Below are 21,200 nucleotides of genomic sequence, written 5' to 3'. Positions count from 1 at the left end.
GACATTAGAGACAACATCTCCACATTCATACATGATCCGGCTCAGGCAGAGTTGCTGCTTTTCATCCCTTATTTGGGACATCTGGGACTCAAGGGTCCACAACTGACCAAAAATCGGGCTGTCGTCTGAGCCCTGATCAGCAACTGGCTTGGACAGCGTGCGTTTACAGACCCCTGGATGATTGTCTAAGAGTTTGTGGTAAAAGAATTCTGGGAATCTCTTGCCTAACAGGCACAATATAAATCAAGGTAACACTTGTCTGTATATATACTAAGGCCTCGCCAGGACACTCTTATCCACGTCAGAGTCCCAGGCACTACTGATAGTAACCAAGGCACTCATTTCACTTCTCAGAATATCCAGGCCTGGGCTGTGGAACACAGCATTCAATGTAGTTTTAACCTCTCTTCCAAGTCTCAGGGTCCAGGCCTCATAAGAGCATCATAATGGCTCATTGAAATAAATTCAAATCAGTTGAATGAAAGATGGCCCTTTTCAGTTATCAGTCATCTGAGATGAATGTTAATGTATCTGTCTTTATCTTTTTTTTTCCTAACAGACTTTTATTTACAGCAGTTTTTGGTTAACAGAAAACTTGATCAGAAAGTAAGGAGTTCCCACATAACCCCTGTGCCTTCACGTAGTTTGTCCTATTTTTAATATTTTGTATTACTGTGGTGTATTTGTTACATTCGATGAACCAATATCGATGCATTAAAGTCTACATGTAAGATTGCTTTGATTCTGTGTTATACAATCTCTGGGCTTTGACATCGTGAAATGACATGTGTCTATCGTTTCTGTATCATGTACTTTCACTGCTCTAAAAATCTCTTGTGCTCCACCTCTTTATTCCTCCCTCCCACCCCAAAATCACTGGCAACCAAAGATCTTTCACTTTCTCATAGTTTTGGCCTTTCCAGAACTATACAATCACTTAGCAGTCTTATTTTAAGGTTTCTCCATATCTTTTTAGCCTGATACCTCATATCCTTTTTTAAAAATAATCTTTATTTTATTTTTAATACTAAGTTTATATCTTATCACTTTCATGAGGTTGTTTTTTTTGTTGTTGTTGCTGCACCGCGTGGCATGTGGGATCCCAGACCAGGGATCAAACCCGCACCCCTTTCAGTGGAAGCACAGAGTCTTAACCACTGGAGCACCAGCGAAGTTCCACCTCATATCCTTTAATAATATTAAATATTAATATCTTAATATTAAAAATATTTAATAATATTTCATCGAATGGATGTTCCCATGGTTATTTTTTCTGTTATTTATTGGAGGATATCTTGGTTACCTGTACGTCTTGGCAATCATGAATAAAGCTCTTATAAAAATTTGTATGTAGGTTTTTTTATGAACGAAAGTTTCAACTCATTTGGGGAAATGGGAAGGAACCTGCTTGCTAGGAGGAACCTGGTAAGAATAGGTTTAGTTTTAAGAAACTGCCAAAGTAGGCATATCATTTCACATTACCACCAGCAGTGAGTGAGGGTTCATGTTGCTGCACATCTTCTCCATCATTTGGTGTTTGTTCTTGATGTTTTGATTTGAGCCATAATAGTGTCTAGTAGTATCTCATTCTTCTTTTATTTGCAACTCCTGTTGACATATGATGTTGAGCATCTTTTCTTATGCTTATTTACCATTCATATATCTTCTTTGGTGAGGTATGTGTTCCGATATTTTGTCCATTTTTAATTGTTTGATATATTGATTTATAAGAGTTCTTATAAATGGACATGTTGAATACCAGTCCTTTACAAGAGAAGTGTTTTACAAAGATTTTCTCCCAGACTTCAGCTTGTGTTTTTAATCTCTTAACACTGCATTTCACAGAACAAGTTTTCATTTTAGTGAAGTCAAACTTACTATTTTTTTCTTTCATTGATCTTGCTTTTGGTGTTGTTTCTAAAAATGTATCACCAAAGCCAAGATCACCTAGATTTTCTCCTGTGTTATCTTCTAGGAGTTTTGTAGTTTTGCATTTTACGTAAGATCTATAATCCATTTTCAGTTAATTCCTATGGAAGGTTTATGATTTGTGTCTAGGTACATTGATTGATTACATTGATTTTTTGATGTTGTTTTTGTTTTTGGCAGGTGGCTATCTAGTTTCCCTGGCACTATGTGTTGAAAAGACTGTTTTTTCCCATTATATTGCTTTTGACTCTTCGTCAAAGATCAATTGACTATATTTGTTTGGAACGATAGGAAAGCACTGACTTTTGTATATTAACCATTTATGATCTATAGGAAGGCGTAGACTTTTGTATAACCATTTATCCTTCAACCTTAATCTACTCTCTTATTTTAGTTCAAGAGGTTTTCTTTGTTATTGTTGATTCTTTGAGTTTTTCTCCATAATCATGTCATATGTGACAAAAGACAGTTTTATTTCCTACTTCCCATTCTGTATACCTTTTATTTCCTTTCGTTGTATTTTCTTTCATTGGATTAGCTTAGACTTCTGGTACAGTGTTGACTAGGACTGGTGAGAGAGGGGCCGTCCATTGCCTTCTTGATCTTACCAGGAAAGCATCTGGTTTCTCACCATAAGTATCATGTTAACCACAGATTTCTTGTAGATGGTGTTTCTCAGGAAGAGGAACTTCCCTTCTATTTGTTGTTCGCTGTCATGTATTTTGTCAAACGCTTTTACAGTTTTATTTTCTCCCTTTTTGTTCCTGATACTAATAATTTCTTTTTTCCCTCTTTTTTTCCTCAGCTTGTGTACACGTATCTTAATTTTATTAATATTCTCAAAGAGCCAGCTTTTGGTTTTGTTGGGTTTTCTCCATTGGCTTCCCATAATTTCATTGATTTCTTCTCCAACTTTTATTCTTTATCTTCTCGTGCTTAATTTTCATTTAATTTGCTCATCTTTTTCTAGTTGTGTAAGGTTGAGGTTTAGATCACTTATTACACAGATCTCTTTTTTCAAGTGTATGCCTTCAATGCTATAAATTTCCTTTAAGCACTTTTTTGCTAGATCCCACAATTTTAATCAATTGTACTTTCATTTTTGTTTAATTCAAAATAATTTTTAATTGCTCTTGAGTCTCCTTTGATCCATGAGTTATTTAGAAGTGTGTTGTTTAATCTCCAAGTATTTGAGGAGTTCCCAATATCTTTCTGTTATTGATTTCTAGATTAATGCCTTTGTGGTCTGAAAGCATATTTTATATGATTTCTCTTCTTTCAGATTTGTTAAGGTGTGTTTTATGTTATACAATGTGTTTTATCTTCATGAACTTTCCATATGCACTTGAGAAGAATATATATTCTGCTGTTGCTTGATGGAGTTATTTCACAGTTTTCAGTTAAATCCAGTTGCTGCTGGTTCTCATAATTATTAATGGAGTGTTGAAGTCTCCAGTAATAATAGTGGAGTCATCTATTTCTCCTTGCAGTTCTATCCATTTTTCCCTGGTGTATTTTGCCACTTTATTGTGTGCATAAGCACAAGGATTGCTGTGTCTCCTTAGAGACTTGACCCCTTTATCATTATGTAATGCCCCATTTTATCCCTGTGCTTTATCTGAAATTAGATATTTCAACTATTAAAAAAAAATTTTTTTTAATGTTTTGTCCATACTGCGCAGCATGTGGGATCTTAATTCCCCAACCGGGGATTGAACCTGCTCCCCCTACATTGGAATCATGGAGTCTTAACCACTGGATCAGAGTCTTAACCACTGGACTGCCAAGGAAGTCCCCTCAACTCTTTCTTTTGTTAACATGATACATCTTTACATATCTTAGTCTTACTCCATCTGTCTTTAATGTTAATGTCAGTTTGTTACAGACAATACATAATTGGGTGTTGTTTTTTTATCCATTCTGACAGTATCTGTCTTTTGATTGTTGTATTTAGACCATTGAATTTTAAAGTGATTATTGATACAGTTGCATTAATATCTACAATAATTTTTGTGGTTTCCAGTTGTTGCCCTTGTTCTTTTTTTTTCCCTTTTGTCTTCTGCCTTTTTTCTGTCTTCTCTGGCTTTGAGCATTTTATTTGATTCTATTTTTTCTTCTCCTAGCATATCAATTATACTTTACTTACTTTATTACTGGTGGCTCTTGAATTGTAGTATACATTTACAGTTAACCCAAGTCGACCTTCAAGTATCACTAAACCACTTCACTGGTTGTATAAATTCCTCATATTCCCAGTTCCTCTCTTCCTGTCCCTTTCAACATTGCTGTCATTCATTTTGCTTATCCATAAGCTATAATTACCAAATAAATTGTTTCTGGTATTATTTTCAATAATTGTTATCTATCAGATTAATTAAGAACTTTTTAAAGTGATATTTTCCCTTCATTTATTTTTTTCTCAAAAGCTCTCCCTTTATCACTTTCCTTCCTTTTGAAGAATTTCCTTTAACATTTCTTGCAAAGCAGGCGTACTGGTGACAAATTCCCTAATATGTTGTCTCAAAGTCTTTATAAATTCTTTTTTAAAATAAATTTATTTATTTTAGGCTGCGTTGGGTCTTCGTTGCAGTGCGCAGGCTTTCTCTAGTTGCGGTGAGCGGGCGCCACTCCTCGTTGCGGCGCACGGACTTTTCATTGTGGTGGCTTCTCTTGTTGCAGAGCACGGGCTCCAGGCGCACGGGCCTCAGTAGTTGTGGCTCGCGGCCTCCATAGCACAGGCTCAGCAGTTGTGGCTCACGGGCTCAGTTGCTCCACGGCATGTGGGATCCTCCCGGACCAGGTCTCGAACCTTCATCCCTTGTTTTGGTAGGTGGACCCCTGCTTTGGCAGGCGGATTACCAACCACTGCGCCACTAGGGAAGCCCTGTCTCAAAGTCTTTATTTCCCCCTTACCTTTGAAGGATAATTTTGCTCAACGACGAATTCTAGTTAGATCCTTTTTTTCTATCAACACTTGAAATATTTTATTCACAAATGGTGCAGCCATTTGATCAACAGTCAGGCAGTTTCTCAAAAATTAAATCTATAATTATCATATGACCCCCCAGTTCCTTTCCCAGCTATATGCCTATGAAAAATGAAAACATGTGGTCAAACAAAATTTGTACATGAAATTTATAGCAATGTTACTCATAGTAGCCAAAAAGTGGAAATAATCTGAATGTCTATTAACAGGTGAAAGGGTAAACAAAACATTTTATCCATCTAGTGGAATATTATTTGGCCATAAAAATTAATGAAATATTGATCAATGCCGGTGTACCTTGAAAAAGCTATGCCGAATGAATGAAGTCAATCACAGAAACCATATATTACATAATTCCATTCATTTGAGAGCCCTGAATAAGGAAATCTATAGAGACAAATAGTAGATTAAGGTTTCCTAAGGCTGGATATTGGAGGAGGAAGATGGGATATTGGGAGTGAAAAAGTGAAGAGGAATTTCTTTTTGAGATGATGAATATCTTCAAAGATCAACTGTGGGAATGATTGTATATATCTGGGAATATACTGAAAACCTTTGAATTGTACTCTTTAATGTGATGCATTGTATGGTATCTACATTGTCTCAATAAAGGTGTTCATATAAATTAAATACATTAAGAGTTATGCAATTCAATCTTGTAGGCATATAAGAGTTTCCAGATTGATGAACACATCCATCACCCCACATGGTTACTTTTTGTGTGGGTGGTGAGATTACTTAATCCACTGTCTTGGCTGATTTCAAGTATACAATGTAGGATACCGTATATTTTTTTTGTTTTGTTTGTTTGTTTGTTTTGCGGTACGCAGGCCTCTCACTGTAGTGGCCTCTCCCGCCGCGGAGCACAGGCTCCGGACGCGCAGGCCCAGCGGCCATGGCTCACGGGCCCAGCCGCTCCGCGGCATGTGGGATCCTCCTGGACCGGGGCACGAACCCGTGTCCCCCGCATCGGCAGGCGGACTCCCAACCACTGCGCCACCAGGGAAGCCCCGGGATACCGTATATTAAATCATCACATTGTAATCTTTAAATACAGGCAGTTTTATTAGTCATACCTCAGTAAAGCTGGTGGGGGCGGGGCGCAGATTTCCAGATACTTCCCTGTTTAGATAAAGACTATTTTTCTTCTATCAGTGAAAATCGGAATCAGTTGCCTTAGGGACATTATAGTCAGTTACATTTTGAAGTTCTCGAGAAACACTGGCAAAATCTGATCTAAAATAAATTTCCTTCCAATGTAAAATGTGAATTTAATGAAACCTGTGTTGACAAAAAAATTAATTAGTCGATCTAAGAAAGAAATGAGGATTATAACCTGGAAATATACCCTCAGAAAGCTCCAAGAACTATTCTGCCCACTAGATGTCGAAGCACAGTTATATAAGATTTTGAGGCAGAGGGCTGCACATTAAATGATGTATTACTGACAGTTTACACAATCCAGGGCTGCATGTACAAAGGAAGTATGAATAGTGGGTCATGGGTATTCGTGGCCCCTTACAAGATTAAGCAGGAAGGCTATCTCCTAAGGAGTTATCTTCTTGATACTGGGAGAATGTTGCTCTTTATGCTTGAGCAGGTATTTCTGCCCGTGGGGAGGTTTGGTTGATGCATAATGCTGATACACAATGCACAGTAGAGGGGGAGGAGGAGGCCAAAGGGCAGAGAAAATTTTTTATGTTTAAATTTTCCTTGACTTGCCTTAGAATATGAAATTTTATTTCATGACCTAATAGTTTAATGAGTACATCTCACACCCTGTGGTTAGACTGAGTCCTTGTGCCCAGGCTGGGGTTGTTGGGTTCAAACTTCCCACAGACCCAAGTGTCCTGGGTTTCTTTCACTTAAGTGCCAAATAAGTGGGGGTGGGAAAGGGATGGGTGGAAGGCTCAATCCTTGCAAGGATCAAAGATCAAATGCAGCCAGGTTCTTTATTATCAGTGGTGAGGTCACATTTAGTGTCTTGTGTTTCTGAACAAGGGTTGCAGTTCCCTGAGTGGCCTGACAGCCCTATGCCAAGCCCTTGATCCCTAGAGACAGAAGACCCTCTTGTTCCAGTGTGGCCTGGCCCACCCTCATGCTGTGTGCTTGTTTCACGAAAACTCAAGAATTCCCTGTAAATTGTGACCACATGTTCACGAAGAGCTGGGAGAAAAAAACTGTAGAGGCAGCCCCAGGCCAGGAGAAAGTTTTTTCTCCATGCAAACGATCGTGGCTGGGTCAGTTTCCCACTCACTGGCAGAAGGTGGTTCGGGTGAGCAGCGCATCCTCCCTCCTGTTGTAGCTCAAGCTGAGGGGCGTGGCCCTCCGAGCTATCCAATCAGGGGCGCCGCTGGAGCAGGTGGGTGGGGGCGACGTACCGCACCGGAGTGGACGTCCCTACTGGCGCCGGCCTTGCCGGAGATCGGGTATAGCCTGTGGTTCACGGTTCCTGGTGAGCGGGCCGTGGTCTGTGTTGCGCTGTGACCTGCACTGGTCGTGGGAGCCGTAGGAAGGACTCAGGGAGACCCAGGAAACCTAGAAATGGTGAGTGTGCTGCCCCTGAGTGTGGAGTCGGGGCGGAGCGTCTTGTGGGAACCGGCTGTGGCGGGGCTCGGTCCTCAGTCCCCTCCCGCCCGCAGCGTGGACGCTGGGACGGCAGCCGGACGCCGGGCGTCCTGTCCCGTTATTTAGCTCGGCGCCCAACCCCAGAGCTTCGCTGGGCAGCGCTGTGCCTACGTCCCCGCGTCTCCCCAGACTGTGCGGTAACCACGGGGAGGGTCATTAGTGACAATCAGGCCTCGGTCTCTGGGGTTCGTGCGTGGGAGGAGCTGTAGTCTGCGGTGTTCCCGGTCCCTTTCTCCCAGGGGTCACCTGTTTTCTCCCGAGTTTTCCACATACTTGGGAAGCGGAGTCTCAAATCCATGCTCCCGTCCCCCCGCCGTAGCTCTTCCTAGGACTGATAATAAATCCCTAAATGTTCAGATCCCTCACCTCCTTCCCAGAGCCAACTTCCCCTCTCTAATTCACATTATAATCAGCTAACTGTTTGTCTTCCGGCTGCAAGTCACACAGATCCAATATTTTATCTTTTTTCTCCAGAGCCATGGAATGCTGTTTTTAAAAGATTTATATTTGCCTGTGGCTGTTTTTGTGAGAGGAAAGCCGAGAATAACCACTTAGAACTAGGTTGCATCAAATCCTCTTTCCTCTCCCCCTAATCTGTCCTGCACACACACATCCTATGGGAAGTGCTTTGGGTGGAGGTTCTTCTTTGGAAATTTTCCTGGGTGTTTTGTCAGAACAGCCCCTCTCTGGGTTTGTCACCTCAGAAAGATTTTTTTCACTTATTTAAGTCTCAGTTTTTCAATAGAGGTAAAATGTATTTAATCAATAGAACTTCAAAGAGAGTATAAAATAGTTCTAAACAGGCAAGAAAGAGGTGAATTTTAGAAGAAAATAATATGTTCCAGTATTACACGTTCCATTTGTATAGGATTCTTTCACTCTTTATTCCCCTGAGCATGTATAGGAAGTTCCTGAGGTCTATTCTTTACTTTTGGGTGTCTTCAAGTAAATTTCCAGGGCTTAGAATTGCAGAGTAGAAGTGTTCCAGTATGATCAGTTGTTTACAAACCAGTTTCTTTCCCTGGAAATAATAATTACCTGACCCCTGAATAGATATTTGGGGTTTTCTATTTGAACTCGTCAAAGTGCCTTACAGTTTTCTTCCCTCCTTTCTATGTAAATGCTGGGTTTGAGTGACTTTTGGGATTGTTCACACACTGGCTTTGTGTCATTTAAAGTATCAACGGGGGCTTCCCTGGTGGCGCAGTGGTTGAGAGTCCGCCTGCCGATGCAGGGGACACGGGTTCGTGCCCCAGTCCAGGAAGATCCCACATGCCGCGGAGCGGCTGCTGAGCTTGCGCGTCCGGAGCCTGTGCTCTGCAACCGGGGGGGGGGGGGGCCACAGCAGTGAGAGGCCCGCGTACCACACACACAAAAAAAACTAAAGTATCAACGGTTGTTCCACAGCAACTGCAGAGTGGAGCAGCGGCCTGGCCCAAGCTATGGCTCCCATTTTGTCTGCAAAGGGAAATACTTAAAGACCTGTTGGATTCTTCCTGGAGAGCCACCGTCTGCTGGTGTTCTTCCTGGTCACACCCACCACAGAAGGAGTCCTTTATACTGAGAAAAGCCCCTGGAACACTGGGGATGCATGTGCACACGGGGGTGGGAGGTGTGTCGTGATGGTATTTCTGAGTTTGTAGTTGTGGTTCCTTAGGTCTAGACATTTTTAGGCCTTATGCTGACGTTTTGCATTCAGAATGTAATTGGTGCACATCGAGAAAGTCTGAAGGTCAGGTGTTCTGTCTCATGGACAAAGGGTTGATGAATTTGGGAGTTCATTTGGGTCAGACCCTTAAACAGAATCAGGCTGAGAGTTTCCTCACTTGTGAGAGTAGAAGCCTGGAGGAAGGAGAGCGTCCATGCTTACAGGGAGGAGGACATATGGAGCTCCCAGTGTTCTTTCTTGTGGCTGCTCAGGTGTCCCTACCCTCCTTCACCAGAGGCTGACACACTGTAGGGGGTTACATCTCAACCAGGAGTGTTTAGAACCCAAGTTGCGATTACGTTCAACTTTGTGAACATGGTGGTGTTTTTGTTTTCTGAATTGTAGCGAAGCATGCTGCATATCTGTGTTGATTCTGGTTCTCATTGGCATTCAGGGTTATACTATGTAAGTTGGTTGACACATACAGTGTAAGATAAGAAAATTGTGGAACCAGGTAGAATTTTGGTTCCATTTAGGCAGGAGACCCTCAAGATGTGAGATATGGGTGTTTTTAAGTTCTCAGGTGCTTCTTTCATTTTTTTTTTTTTTTTTTTTTTTGCGGTACACGGGCCTCTCACTGTTGTGGCCTCTCCCATTGCGGGGCACAGGCTCCGGACGCACAGGCTCAGTGGCCATGGCTCACGGGCCTAGCCGCTCCGCGGCATGTGGGATCTTCCCAGACCGGGGCACGAACCCGTGTCCCCTGCATCGGCAGGCGGACTCTCAACCACTGTGCCACCAGGGAAGCCCTGCTTCTTTCATTTTTTAGATCAGTGTTTGTCCATGTCTCTAGAGAACTTTGACTTTTAAGAGGCTATACTATTCCTAAGGCAAATGAATTCCTATTTTAACGCATGCGAGGAAAAAGCAGTTGAATTTCTTTTTTCATTGATATGAGGAAAACACCTCAAAGCCTATGGAAATCTTTGAAATTTCTAGTACATTTCAGGGCTTAATTGAAACCCCTAATGTATTATAATATGCTACTCATACTATAAAATATTTTATGTTAAATATAGTGGAGGGAGGAACTATTACAGATCTTACTCAATTTATGATGGGCTTACATCCCAATAATCCCATCGTAAATTTAAAATATTGATAGTTGAAAATGCATTTAATACACCTTGCTTACTGAACATCATAGCTTAGCCTAGTCTGCCTTAAGCATGCTCAGAACACTTACATTAGCCTCCATTTGGGTAGAATCATCTAACACGAGGCCTATTTTATAATAAAGTGTTGACTGTCTGATGTACTTTATTGAGTACTGTACTGAATGTGAAAAATAGAATGGTTGTATGGGCACAGGATGGTTGTAAGTGTATCTGTTGAAAGTCGAAAAATTGTAAGTTGAAGCATTGTACGTTAGGGCTGTTGATAGAAATCCCGTTTTTTTAGTTGGAAAGGGATTTGTAAATTTTTCATGATCTGCAGTTTTATATCTGCTAGTGTTTAAAGGATTAAATTTTGAAGTAGTTTCTTATGTAGAAAAGTTTAAATTTTAAAAATCAAAAGCTAATTTAAAATAATGATTAATCATAGGAAAAGGCAGTGTATGTAAATTTCTCTTCTTATTTTCAGTAACTAATGCATGGAAAGGTTGATTTTTTAAAAAAATTCCTGAGATAGGAAACTAACTTACATATCCTGTTCTACTTCTCTGCTCTTATTCCAGCCACCCTGAAATAACCAGTTTTGATTACTTCTTGATCATTTTCTTAGTGTTTCTTTGTATAAGAACAAACCAGTGCTAATGCTTTCTGGATTTGTTCTTATAATGAGCTGTTGGGGGTCCACATATATGATGTTTGACTACTGAAAGTTAAGCTCACCCCTCCCTCTTCCCCTAGTTCTTACCTGGACAGGCTGATAAGAAAGCCTGGAGGCTCCTGCCCTGTGAGCTGCTCTTTGCTGAGGAGCTCCTTCTCTGCGCTGAGCTGCCCTGTGTGGCATTGCTGACCCCACCAACCCTGGGTTCTATATACAGAGGACACCGAGTTGGAAGTTTTGGTAATTCGTTGTCCTCTCTGAGCAGGAGTATGAGAAAGGCTCCTTTGTTAAAGTGGTCCTCAGTCGATGTGTTGGCTGAAACCTATCAGTGTCATTAAGTAAAATTGTAACTGAGGCTGGGATTGCCTTGTCTTTGGGGAGTAAAAGGCTGATTGTATACCCTGTGAATGAGGTGAGCCCATGAGATGGCCACTCCTTAAAGATCAGGTATTTCAGAGAGAGAAGGAGACTGGGAAAGGCAGCCAGTAGGTGGTGAGCTGAGTCCACTCTCCTAATATGAGGGCTCACCTCTGCTGCTGCTGCCCCTGCCTCTACTGCAACGAAGATCCTGACCCTCTGAGTTACAGGGGACAACACCCATAGCCTCACTGTGGTACGGCAAAGGGATTAGTTCAAACTTAAACTAAAAACTCTATAAAATACCCGGTAGTCGTGGAGGAGACCTCTGATCCGGATGGCACTAGTGTGCACCCCTGGGGGAAAAATTTTATGAGTGCCAGGGTAGACAGGACACCCTTGTTTCCGAAGTATATCCTGGGACTTAAAATATAATATAGGGAAGGACGGGAAAGAAGGAACAAAAGGAAAAATGTATAGAAAAAAGGCTCACAACTTTCCAGTTGGAAATCCAAAATATACTAAAAAATTTACATAACCAAAAAGATAAAAAGGGCAGTCCTTGCTTTTTTTTTGAATTATGAGAAAGTGTAGTTTATTTTATTTTACATCTTTATTTGAGTATAATTGCTTTACAATGGTGTGTTAGTTTCTGCTTTGTAACAAAGTGAATCAGTTATACATATACATATATTCCCATATCTCTTCCCTCTTGCATCTCCCTCCCTCCCACCCTCTCTATCCCACCCCTCCAGGCGGTCACAAAGCAGTGAGCTGCTCTCCCTGTGCTATGCGTCTGCTTCCCACTAGCTATCTATTTTACGTTTGGTAGTGTATATATGTCCATGCCACTCTCTCGCTTTGTCCCAGCTTACCTTTCCCCCTCCCCATATCCTCAAGTCCATTCTCTAGTAGGTCTGTGTTTTTATTCCTGTTTTACCCCTAGGTTCTTCATGACATTTTTTTTTCTTAAATTCCATATATATGTGTTAGCATACGGTATTTGTCTTTCTCTTTCTGACTTACTTCACTCTGTATGACAGACTCTAGGTCCATCCACCTCATTACAAATAGCTCAATTTCATTTATTTTTATGGCGAGTAATATTCCATTGTATATTTGTGCCACATCTTCTTTATCCATTCATCCGATGATGGACACTTAGGTTGTTTCCATCTCGGGCTATTGTAAATAGAGCTGCAATGAACATGATTCTTTTTGAATTATGGTTTTCTCAGGGTATATGCCCAGTAGTGGGATTGCTGGGTCATATGGTAGTTCTATTTGTAGTTTTTTAAGGAACATCCATACTGTTCTCCATAGTGGCTGAACCAATTCACATTCCCACCAGCGGTGCCAGAGTGTTCCCTTTTCTCCACACCCTCTCCAGCATTTATTATTTCTAGATTTTTTGATGATTGCCATTCTGACTGGTGTGAGATGATATCTCATTGTAGTTTTGAGTTGCATTTCTCTAATGATTAATGATGTTGAGCATTCTTTCATGTGTTTGTTGGCAGTCTGTATATCTTCTTTGGAGAAATGTCTATTTAGGTCTTCAGCCCATTTTTGGATTGGGTTGTTTGTTTTTTTGTTATTGAGCTGCATGAGCTGCTTATAAATTTTGGAGACTAATCCTTTGTCAGTTGCTTCATTTGCAAACATTTTCTCCCGTTCTGAGGGTTGTCTTTTGGTCTTGTTTATGGTTTCCGTTGCTGTGCAAAACCTTTTATGTTTCATTAGGTCCCATTTGTTTATTTTTGTTTTTATTTCCATTTCTCTAGGAGGTGGGTCAAAAAGGATCTTGCTGTGATTTATGTCGTAGAGTGTTCTGCCTATGTTTTCCTCTAAGAGTTTGATAGTTTCTGGCCTTACGTTTAGGTCTTTAATCCATTTTGAGATTATTTTTGTGTATGGTGTTAGGGAGTGATCTAATCTCATACTTTTACATGTAGCTGTCCAGTTTTCCCAGCACCAGTTATTGAAGAGGCTGTCCTTTCTCCACTGTACATTGCTGCCTCCTTTATCAAAGATAAGGTGACCATATGTGCGTGGGTTTATCTCTGGGCTTTCTATCCTGTTCCATTGATCTGTCTTTCTGTTTTTGTGCCAGTACCATACTGTCTTGATTACTGTAGCTATAGGAGCACCTCAATACATAAGGCAAATACTAACAGCCATAAAAGGGCAAATCGACAGTAACACATTCATAGTAGGGGACTTTAACACCCCACTTTCACCAATGGACAGATCATCCAAAATGAAAATAAAAAGGAAACACAAGCTTTAAATGGTACATTAAACAAGATGGACTTAATTGATATTTATAGCACATTCCATCCAAAAACAACAGGATACACATTTTTCTCAAGTGCTCATGGAACATTCTCCAGGATAGATCATATCTTGGGTCACAAATCAAGCCTTGGTAAATTTAAGAAAATTGAATTTGTATCAAGTATCTTTTTCGACCACAATGCTATGAGACTAGATATCAATTACAGGAAAAGATCTGTAAAAAATACAAACACATGGAGGCTAAACAATACACTACATAATAACAAAGTGATCACTGAAGAAATCAAAGAGGAAATAAAAAAATACCTAGAAACAAATGACAATGGAGACACGACGACCCAAAACCTATGGGATGCAGCAAAAGCAGTTCTAAGAGGGAAGTTTATAGCAATACAATCCTACCTTAAGAAACAGGAAACATCTTGAATAAACAACCTAACCTTGCACCTAAAGCAATTAGAGAAAGAAGAACAAAAAAACCCCAAAGTTAGCAGACAGAAAGAAATCATAAAAATCAGATCAGAAATAAATGGAAAAGAAATGAAGGAAATGATAGCAAAGATCAATAAAACTAAAAGCTGGTTCTTTGAGAAGATAAACAAAATTGATAAACCATTAGCCAGACTCATCAAGAAAAAAAGGGAGAAGACTCAAATCAATAGAATTAGAAATGAAAAAGGAGAAGTAACAACTGACACTGCAGAAATACAAAAGATCATAAGAGATTACTACAAGCAACTCTATGCCAATAAAATGGACAACCTGGAAGAAATGGACAAATTCTTAGAAATGCACAACGTGCCAGGACTGAATCAGGAAGAAATAGAAAGTATGAACAGACCAATCACAAGCACTGAAATTGAAACTGTGATTAAAAATCTTCCAACAAACAAAAGTCCAGGACCAGATGGCTTCACAGGTGAATTCTATCAAACATTTAGAGAAGAGCTAACACCTATCCTTCTCAAACTCTTCCAAAATATAGCAGAGGGAAGAACACTCCCAAACTCATTCTACGAGGCCACCATCACCTTGATACCAAAACCAGACAAGGATGTCACAAAGAAAGAAAACTACAGGCCAATATCACTGATGAACATAGATGCAAAAATCCTCAACAAAATACTAGCAAACAGAATCCAACAGCACATTAAAAGGATCATACACCATGGTCAATTGGGGTTTATTCCAGAAATGCAAGGATTCTTCAATATATGCAAATCAATCAACGTGATACACCATATTAACAAATTGAAGGAGAAAAACCATATGATCATCTCATCATCTCAATAGATGCAGAGAAAGCTTTCGACAAAAAGTCCTTGCTTTTTGAACCGCTTCAGAACGTAGGTTTTGAATTAATGTTACAGTCTCCTATAATGCCGTAATTCACAAACCTTCCTACAATTATTGAGTGAGAGATCTCAAGTTAGTTATCCCCAGAATCTCAGTAGATTTAAGCAAGGTGTACTGCATGATCTTAGAGGAAGTACGGAATATAATATAGAGGGCAGATTGGTATACTTCACTATAACCATCAGAACTCTTTGCCTCTCCTTACGATCATAGCACCCATTGTCACAAAATGTCCCATAGTGAGCAGGAAAGCTCTGAACCAATAAATCATAAATTAAAATTAAGTTAAATTAAGTTCTTGCCACTTCCAAATTGGCTTCACAAAATGAGACTCCATGGTCCTTACCCCTTAGTTAAATTAGTTATATGATCCAGTATAAGTTAAACAGGGCCTATGAGGATTGAAAACTTTAAGAAACCTGTTATTTTGGGAAGAAGTGATTATCCCCAGGGCTTCTGCCTTGAACAGCCTAATTTGACCTGTTATTAAACCTGGAAAGAGTGAAAAACACCTCACAGTGGATGCTACAACCTTGAGGCTGTTGTCCCATCACAGAAACCCCTTATTCCTAGTCCCCAACATTATGGAAATTACTGACTCCATCTACTCAGCAACTGCTAAACATTCTGCTCAACATTCTACTCTCACAGATTTGGCTACGTCTGTTCTGTTCAGTTCCTGTTTCAACAGCCTCTCAGCTGCACTTGGCCTTCACCTCTGAAAGGACATGATACACCTTTAACTGGTTACCGTCAGGGAACCTCAACACCACTGTGAAAACACACAGTCTCTGCAGGCAGGATCTGAACTGCATCCACCTTGTGCCACGAGCAGAGATACGACATTAATGACATCTCTTCTGAGGAAGTTCATTTGATATTCAGGACATACAGTATTGAAAAAGGTGGGCTCGTAAAAAGTGGATGGGCATTGCTCCAAACATATGAGGCCTGGATACCTTTAATGAATACATTAAAAAAATTAATAAACAGAAGCCCACCCCTTCCTGGCACCATGAAGAAATACCAATAGTCCGTCTCAGCACTCACAACATTGTCTAGATTCTTGTGATGTTTGGGAGGCAACATATCCCTTGTTTATAAATTTACTGGAGCCCATTTATGCGGTTACTTGGAAATTGGGCCACCTTGAATAGACAGCCCTACCATAGAAGGCTCAAGACTGTTGCCATACAACAGGCACACCTGGTAGTGTCCTCAGAGACTCCTTCACTATAGTGAAGAGGCTTCAGCACCCACCTCCCATACCTTCTGGTCACCCCTGATGGTCTTGTGTTGTAATTTCTCTCTTTTTCTTAGTTATGATCACAAGATGTTTATCAGTTTCATTGATCTTGTCAAAGAACCAGCTTTTTTTCTTTTAATATACTCCACTGATTTTTCCCCCAATTTTTATTATTTCTTTTATTCTGCTTACTTTGGGTTTAAATTGTTCTTTTCCTTCCGAAGGTAGATATTTACATTGTTGATTATAGATTTTTCTTTTTTTTCTAGTGTATTTGTTCAGTGGCATAAATTTCCCTCTAAGCATTGTTTTGCTGCATCCCACAACCCTTGATTAGTTGTATTTTCATTTACTTCAAAATAATTTTTTATTTCTCTTGGGACTTCTTTTTTGATCCCACGTATTATTTAGAAGTGTATTGTTGAATCTTCACGTATTTTGGGGAGTTTCTGACTATCTTCATGTTACTGATTTCTAGGCTAGTGCCTGTGTGGTGTGAGAGCATATTTTGAATGACTGTTGTCCTTTCAAATTTGTTAAAGTATGTTTTATGTCCCAGAATGTGTTCTGTCTTGGTGAATGTTCCTTATGAACTTGAGAAGAATGATTTCCATGGATTACAATTAAATCCAGTTGTTCCATGGTGCTATTGATTTCAGTTCTGTCCTTCCTAATTTTCTGCCTGCTGCAATTGATAATTCATGGTAAGGAGGTGTTGAAGTCTACAACTAGTAGTGGATTCACTTACTTTCTTGCATTCTATCAGTTTTGGCCTCATATATTTTGCCCATCTGTTGTGATGCATGTACACATGAATGATTGTCATGCCTTCGTGGAGAATTGACACCTTTGTCATTATGATAAAGTCCCTCTTTATGTTTTTAAATTTATTTTATTGAAGTATAGTTGATTTACAATGTTGTGTTAGTTTCTGCTATACAGCAGAGTGATTCAGTTATGCATATATATACATATTCTTTTTCATATTCTTTTCCATTATGGTTTATTACAGGATATTACACACTCTGCATCATGGAGTGTGTAAATGGTGGATAATAAGAAACGGGAGGAAAGAGTTTTTCTCACCAATGGATGGTCTTAAATTGATAATATTTATTTCATTTTTATAGCATTTCTGACATTTCCCAACATGCTTTGGACCCTGCCATTAGACAGCAATAGGATTTGTAATGTGATCGCAGTAAAACTATGTAAATAATGTTCATGTGTTCCTGATGCTGTTAAATTTATGAGGAAGTAAGTATGGACAGAGAATTAGTTTCTGATGATCAAGTCAGAGAATAAATGTTGGGAGATAGCAGAATCATATGTAACCTTCCTTATAAATGGAGTATAGATGTCCAGTGCTGTCAGTCTTACTCATCCTACCATACATATATATGGGATGTTGTAGGACGCAGTGGTCTTTGAGGATGTTGCTGTGAACTTCACCCTGGAAGAGTGGGCTTTACTGGATTTTTCACAGAAGAAACTCTACAGAGATGTGATGGGGGAAACCTTCAGGAACCTGGCCTCAGTAGGTAAGGATGACAACTTACCTTCACCTTGTCAGTCAAAGGTCAAGTTTTTCTGCCCTACAATATTATTCTAAGAGGTAGAATGTGTACAGGGAGGACATTGGTAAATAAACTAGGTATGGTCACAGCTCACTGTAGCACTAGAATCTAATAATTTTTCTATAACTTCTAATACTTTGGAATCATTTTTCTGTGTCTGCATTTTAGGAGAAACATGGAAAGATCATGACATTGAAGATAAATGCAAAAACCAGGGGACAAAACTAAGGTGAGTGGTACTCCCAGCAGAAAGCAGTGTTTCACATGAGAATTATATTATTGTACCAGATCTTAAAAAGAAACAAGACAATCCATGCTTCAAATTTATTGCTTCTCAGAAAATTTTCACCAAATTACTTTCTTACATATGACATAATGTTCAGTGTTTGCAAAATAGTTCACTTGGAAACAGCATTAATAAGCCCTATGTATAAATATCACCGTTTTGGTGAGCAAGGGTGAGTCCTCTCGCAGAGCATTCAGTATATTCAGTTTTGAACAATTCACCCGAAATAGAAAAATACCTATAGTTTTGCTACAAATAATAAAATTGTAGCTGAAATATTGTAATAAGTATGAAATCATTAATAAAGAGATCATTAATAATTCCTCCTTGTTTTTTGCAGGAGTCATAAGGTAGGGAAAATATGTGAAGGGAAAGAGGATAGTCCATGTAGAGAAAACCTCAGCCTTATTCCAAATCTCAATCTGAACAAGAAAACTCTTATCAGAGTAAAACCATGGGAACACAAAGTATGTGGAAAAGTCCTCATGCATCATTCATCCCATAATAGGTACACCAGAAGTCACGTTGGACACAAGCCATATGAGTATCAGAAAAATGGAGAGAAGCCATATAAATGTAATGTATGTGGGAAAGCCTTTAGTTATCTGCAGTGTTTTGAAAAACATAAAAGAAATCACACTGGAGGGAAAACCTATAAATGTAAGGAGTGTGGGAAAGCCTTCATGCAGCTCAAAACTTTTCAGAGACACATGGTAACACATACTGGAGGTGCCTCTTATAAGTGTAAGGATTGTGGGAAAACTTTTAGTTCTTTAGCTTCACTTCAGATACATGAAAAAGCCCACACTGGAGAGAAACCTTATAAATGTAAACATTGTGGAAAAACCTATAGATATCATCAAACTTTACAAATACATGAGAGGACTCACACAGGAGAGAAATCCTATGAATGTAAAAAATGTAGTAAAGCATTCAGTTGTCCCAGTTCCCTCCGAATACATGAAAGAACTCACAATGGAAAGAAACCTTATGAATGTAAACAATGTGGTAAAACCTTCAGATATTACCCTTCCTTCCAAACACACGAAAGAGTTCATACTGGAGAGAAACCCTATGAATGTAAGCCATGTGGTAAAACTTTCAGTTCTAATATAGGTTTCCAAATACATGAAAGAAATCACACTGGAGAAAAACCCTATGAATGCCAAAAATGTAGTAAAGCCTTCAGTTGTCCCAGTTCTTTTCGAAAACATGAAAGAACTCATACTGGGGAAAAACCTTATGAATGTAAGGAATGTGGGAAAGCCCTTAGAGCTCTTGCAAGCCTTCGAGTGCACATGATTACTCACACTGGAGTGGGACCTTATAAATGTAAGCAGTGTGAGAAAGCATTTATTTCTCCCAGTTCATTTCGAATACATCAAAGGAGTCACACTGGAGAGAAACCCTATGAATGTAAACAGTGTGGTAAAACCTTCAGGTATTACCCTTCCTTTCAAAAACATGAAAGAACTCACACTGGAGAGAAACCCTATGAATGTAAGGAGTGTGGAAGAGCCTTTAGTTGTTCAACTTTGCTGCGACAACATGAAAGAACACACACTGGAGAGAAACTCTATGAATGTGAGCAGTGTGGAAAAGCCTGCAGAGATTACACTTCCTTAGAAACACACATAAGAATTCATACTGGAGAGAAACCCTATGAATGTAAACAATGTGGAAAGGCCTTCAGGTGTTATCAAAGTTTTCGAAGACATGAAAGAAATCACACTGGAGAAAAACCCTATGAATGTAAAAAATGTAGTAAAGCATTCAGGTGTCCCAGTTATCTTAGAACACATGAAAGAACTCACACTAGAGAAAAACCCTATGAATGTAAACAATGTGGTAAAGCCTACAGAGGTTACAGTTCCTTGCAAACACATGAAAGGACTCACACAGGAGAGAAACCCTATGCATGTAAGGAATGTGGAAAAGCTTTCAGGTGGTATCAGAGTTTTCGAAGACATGAAAGAACTCACACTGGAGAGAAACCCTATGAATGTAAAGAATGTGGGAAGGCCTTCAGTCATCCCACTTCCTTCCGAAGGCATGAAAAGACTCACAGGGTAGAACCTTTTGAATGTAAACAGCGTGGGAAAGACTTCAGTTGGCCTTCATCGTTACATGTTAAAACTCCCACCAGAAATAAATTATAAATGTAAGTAACATGAGAAAGCTTGATGAAAATTAATCCATGTATAACGTTCCAAAAAACTTTCAACACAAAAGAATTGTTTTTTACAAGTTGTAAATATATTGTTTATCAAGCCTCTTTCTTAAAGTATATCATTGGAGTGTGGGTTTCTACTAGTTTCAAAAATGAATATTGGGGTGATATAATTCTACAAGTCATCTTTCTACAGTAGTACATATCATTAAAAGGCAGTGCTTTTTCCTTGAATCAGTTAATATTTTCTCTCCCCATTTTGAAGTCTTTTGGATCCGTGGGTGAATTGAACTGTATTTCTGATATGTGCATAGTCAGGTTTAATTTTTTATAGGTTTATTCTGTGTTAAGGGACAATTGGAAAATGTGGTATTTGTTGGGATTTTCCTACTGGATATCTGGATACTGGACAGTTCCTGGATATCTTTATAGTCTATTTTATGTATTCTACCTTTCTTAATGACAAAGCTCCTTTTTTGGAGTTTCATGTGAATAATTGTTTTTATATTTGGGTCTTTGCTTGTTGTTCTTCCAATGACTGTTATTTGGTGAATAGATTTTAAGAAGAGAGACCTGTGATGGGACAAATATCTGAGCCTGTGGGTAATGTTAGAAACTAATTTTATTTTTTATTGGAGTATAATTGCTTTACAATGTTGTGTTAGTTTCTTCTGTACAGTGAAGTGAATCTGCTGTATGTATACATATTTCCCCACCTTCTTGGACCTCCCTCCCCACCCATCCCACCCATCTAGGTTAATACAGAGCACCAAGCTGAGCTCCCTGTGCTCTACAGCATGTTCCCACTAGCTATCTGTTTTATACACGGTACTGTATTTATGTCAAACCTAATCTCCCAATTCATCCCACACTCCCCTTCCCCCTC

General features: G+C 39.4%; 1 protein-coding gene across 1 annotated transcript; it reads left to right on the top strand.

The window, feature by feature from the left end:
• The first annotated feature begins 7,328 nt into the window (after positions 1-7,328).
• Positions 7,329-20,303, top strand: LOC115865539 (zinc finger protein 709-like). Its single transcript, XM_060295547.1, has 4 exons — positions 7,329-7,462; positions 17,696-17,822; positions 18,027-18,087; positions 18,485-20,303. Exons 1-4 carry the CDS (start codon positions 7,460-7,462, stop codon positions 20,301-20,303), a joined length of 2,010 nt encoding a protein of 669 aa, XP_060151530.1. The 5' UTR covers positions 7,329-7,459.
• Positions 20,304-21,200: the final 897 nt, after the last annotated feature.

This window comes from Globicephala melas, chromosome 3 (assembly GCF_963455315.2).
Source record: "Globicephala melas chromosome 3, mGloMel1.2, whole genome shotgun sequence".
NCBI classification, from domain to species: domain Eukaryota; kingdom Metazoa; phylum Chordata; class Mammalia; order Artiodactyla; family Delphinidae; genus Globicephala; species Globicephala melas.
The sequence above is the reverse complement of the archived record's forward strand: the minus strand, read 5'-3'. Positions and strand labels throughout refer to the sequence as shown.